This window comes from Pectinophora gossypiella, unplaced genomic scaffold, assembly GCF_024362695.1.
Source record: "Pectinophora gossypiella unplaced genomic scaffold, ilPecGoss1.1 Pgos_42, whole genome shotgun sequence".
In the NCBI taxonomy this organism is placed as follows: domain Eukaryota; kingdom Metazoa; phylum Arthropoda; class Insecta; order Lepidoptera; family Gelechiidae; genus Pectinophora; species Pectinophora gossypiella.
The window spans coordinates 119,754-123,793 of NW_026063252.1; the positions used below are offsets into that span (position 1 = coordinate 119,754).

Here is a 4,040-nt window from a genome sequence, read left to right on the forward strand (position 1 = left end):
ACATTAAATATATTTAGTGATCGATACTGATGCCAAAAATGCAATCAGTAAAATTTTTGTCTGTCTGTCTGTCTGTATGTTCCTTATAGAAACAAACACTGTTTAGTATTCATTCACAGGATTCATACTAAATTCATTCTTCCCTTCATTCTCTCTCTGTTCGCCCAACCTCCGCAGCGTCAATACGTGTATTTAGTGTACTGTGTTTTGTACCTTTTTTCTTTCACATATAAATAAATAACAAGTGATTGTAAAAGTGACTTTTTGTTAATAACGCCCTGCTGCATTAGAACATTCTTTTATCAATCAAAATAGTGAACATTTTTGTGGTCCTTCGAGTCGTGAGGGTCATTGTGCGCGTGAACAAGATCGCCATTTTGTGAAAAATTGTGTCTAATCTTTGTCTCAAGGAGGTCGTCACGTGACCAAGTGATCCATTCAACATTCATCAATTCATTCAGATTGTGCTGCACTCTGGCGGGCGGCGGGCAGAAGCAACCTATATTTGTCAATATCGGTCTTAAAACACTCGAGTCCAGGCCAAAAAAATTGACACAAAAAAAAGAAGCGACAGGCTTATTTCAACGTCATCAGGCTTCTTTCATTTTTTCTATTGTTTTTCTACGTGTTATTTTTTCGACATGACGGAACAAGATAATTTTCAAGAATTACAACAATTAAAACAACAGAGAAGTTCATTAAAAGGAAAACTCACACGTATATGTAATTTCATACAAAGTTATAGTGCTACGAACAATACACTTCATGAGATCAAGGCGCGTCAAGCCGAACTGGAGAAAATTTTCATTAGATTCGACGAGTTGCAATCTGCGATCGAGTGCTGTGAATGCGACGATCCAGAACGTCAAGAGATTTACGAGCAAGAACGACAAACTTTTGAAGACAAATATTACTTGGTGAAGTCGAAAATGGACGCCTTACTAACTGGGCCTATTATTACCGCACGATTGTCAACAGATCATCAACAGCTTAGTTCGACCTTGAATCACGATACCATGTACAAGAAACCACGCGTTAAGTTACCTCAACTGGAATTACCAAGGTTCGATGGTGATATTCGGCAATGGCCGGCATTCAAGAATATCTTCATGGCTTCCGTAGATGACACCGACATACCAGTGGTCAACAAATTACAATATCTGAAGTCGTCACTCACGGGAGAAGCAGCGATCCTTATATCCTCATTGCTAGTGACGGAGGAAAATTATACCAAGGCCATGGAAATTCTATCAAGAAGGTACGAAAATAAAACAACAATAATTGTTAACTATCACTTGAAATCGATCACTAATTTTTCAACTATCACAAGATATAACCTTAAAGATTTCTTAGTAACATTACAACAAAGTTTAGACTCATTAAAGGCTATTAAGCTACCAGTTGACAGTTGGGACGCATTATTAGTGTTTATAATCTCTCAAAAACTTGATAATTCATTGCGAGCTGCATGGGAGCTCAATAGAAAGGAAAATACGATCCCTACAATGTGTGAATTGCTTGAGTTCCTTAACGCGCGTAGAACTGCATTTGAAATGTTAAATGCTGATAAGTACATTGATAAGACATATGTCAAAACCTCCCATGTCACATCTGCTGTAAATTCATCTTGTATATTGTGTCAAAACCAACATCAATTGCACAAGTGTCCTAATTACTTAGAACTCTCAGTTAATGATCGTATAAAAATGATTAAAGCTAAATCATTGTGTTATAACTGTTTACAGCCCTACCGAGCAAATCATGTGTGCTCAAAATACAAATGTCTAACATGCCATGGTAGACATCACACCAGTATACATATGGACAGAAATCTACAGCAACAGCAGGTTAGCTTTGCTTCTGCAGATTTATATTGCAATGACTTACCTCCGGTGCAATCTAACATTGTTTCTCTACCTACTGCTACTTCTATGGGTACACCCAATCCTAGCTACATTCACCTGCAACGACATGCAACTGCTACTTCTATAGGTACACCTAACTCTAGCTACACTCAACTGCAACCACATGCAACTGCTACTTCTATGGGTACACCCAATCCTAGCTACACTCACCCGCAACCACATGCAACTGCTACTTCTATAGGTACACCTAACTCTAGCTACACTCAACTGCAACCACATGCAACTGCTACTTCTATGGGTACACCCAATCTTAGCTACACTCACCTGCAACCATATGCAACTGCTACTTCTATAGGTACACCTAACTCTAGCTACACTCACCTGCAACCACATGCAACCACTACTTCTATGGGTACACCCAATTCTAGCTACACTCCCCTGCAACCACATGCAACCGCTACTTCTATAGGTACACCTAATACTAGCTACACTCAAATGCAACCACATGCATCTACTGACAACATTAAATTGCCTAACACTACACACACTCACGCTACGCCTTCTACTGTGCTTTCATCTCATACTAACAGACATCAAATATTGCTTTCCACAGCCATCATCCAAATCCAAGATGCATCCGGAAAGTGGATAAACGCTCGAGCTCTCCTGGACGCAGGTAGCGAGGTCAACATTGCTACCCACAGACTGGCATCCATGCTTCAGCTTGCATGTAAAGGTGATATTTGTAATATTAGTGGCATAGGTAACACCCAAAAACAATCTCAAATGAGTATACATACTAGTATTTCTTCACGTTATACTAACTACAAGGCTGATCTCACATTCATTGTGTTGGATAATATAGCAGTGCCGCTACCACACAACTATATACCTACACATACCTGGCACATACCAACTAAACAAGCACACACGCTTGCTGACCCTACTTTTTTCATACCTAGCTCAATTGACTTGCTTATTGGAGCTGAGCTCTTCTACTCCATACTACTGACAGGACGTATAAAACTTGGTTCATGCTTACCTTTCTTAATTGAAACTACCCTAGGATGGGTTGTATCAGGTTCTTACATTCCTGATTCTAGTGAGCTTACTTCTGACTGCACTACACCTGTTAGCATGCATTTATCACCTACTCCCACAGATGGCATACTCCAATCTTTCCGGGAACAGGAGGAAGTACTGTCTACACAAAAGTTAATCTCTCCTGATGACAAATACTGTGAGGAGTTGTACACCTCAACCACTACACAGAATAATGATGATATAATATCTACTGCTCAAGTGGTTAATATTTGCTCTACAACAGGTATTAATTATTCATTTTTCTATGAGCATTTTAAAAGGTTTTCTAGCTATACTAACTTGTCTAGATCAATTTCATACTTATTCAGATTCATACATAATTTGAAAAACAAGCATAATAAACTTACTTCTCATTTATCTGTTTCAGAGCTTAAACACTCACAGACTTTCATTCTACAGGCCACACAGCATCATTCATTCCATAAGGAAATCCAAGAATTTATTTATTTATTTATTTATTTATTGAGGAATTAGAGACTTTACAACACAACACTAACATACATATCCAACCTCTGACAAGCTCTCACAAATTATATACTTTTACTTCTAGCCCTATTAGAAAACTGAACCCTTTCTTAGATAATGACAACATCTTACGAGTTGGAGGTCGCATACAACACTCAGACATACCATACAATCAGGCTCACCCTATCATACTACCAAACAAAGACCACATAACCACACTGATAATACGTCACTATCACTACAAACTTCTTCACGCTGGCATACAGAACACACTCTACAACATAAGACTTACATATTGGCCTATAGGTGGTAGACGTGAAGTAAAGAAATGTATACATTCTTGTACTAGATGTATTAGGTATCGTGGATCAGTCTGTGGACAGCAAATGTCTAACTTACCCGCACCTCGAGTCACGCTTACTCGTGCGTTTACCCACGTAGGGATTGATTATAGTGGCGCCATAGCCATAAGGAGTTCTATGACTAGAAACTGTAGATATTCTAAAGGTTACATATGTTTATTTGTGTGTATGGCTACTCGTGCAATTCACTTGGAGTTGGTCACTGATTTGTCCACTCAAGCCTTTATATGTGCCCTGAAAAGAT

General features: G+C 38.7%; 1 protein-coding gene across 2 annotated transcripts; it reads left to right on the forward strand.

Moving 5' to 3' along the window:
• The first annotated feature begins 215 nt into the window (after positions 1–215).
• LOC126381268 (uncharacterized) lies at positions 216–3,403 on the forward strand. Of its 2 annotated transcripts, none has more exons than XM_050030766.1 (2): positions 216–1,258; positions 2,479–3,403. In XM_050030766.1, exons 1-2 carry the CDS (start codon positions 642–644, stop codon positions 2,543–2,545), a joined length of 684 nt encoding a protein of 227 aa, XP_049886723.1. In that variant the 5' UTR covers positions 216–641; the 3' UTR covers positions 2,546–3,403. The 2 variants fall into 2 exon arrangements, with proteins under 2 accessions (XP_049886723.1, XP_049886724.1); XM_050030767.1 differs by lacking the exon at positions 2,479–3,403 and adding an exon at positions 1,746–1,847.
• The last annotated feature ends 637 nt before the right edge of the window (positions 3,404–4,040 follow it).

What these genes read in the sequence shown, in the direction of transcription:
- LOC126381268 (XM_050030766.1), top strand. Translation starts at nt 642, where the DNA reads ATGACGGAACAAGATAATTTTCAAGAATTACAACAATTAAAACAACAG. An exon ending in ATGGAAATTCTATCAAGAAG is followed by an intron (nt 1,259 to 2,478) that starts GTACGAAAATAA and finishes TGCTTTCCACAG; the next exon opens with CCATCATCCAAATCCAAGAT.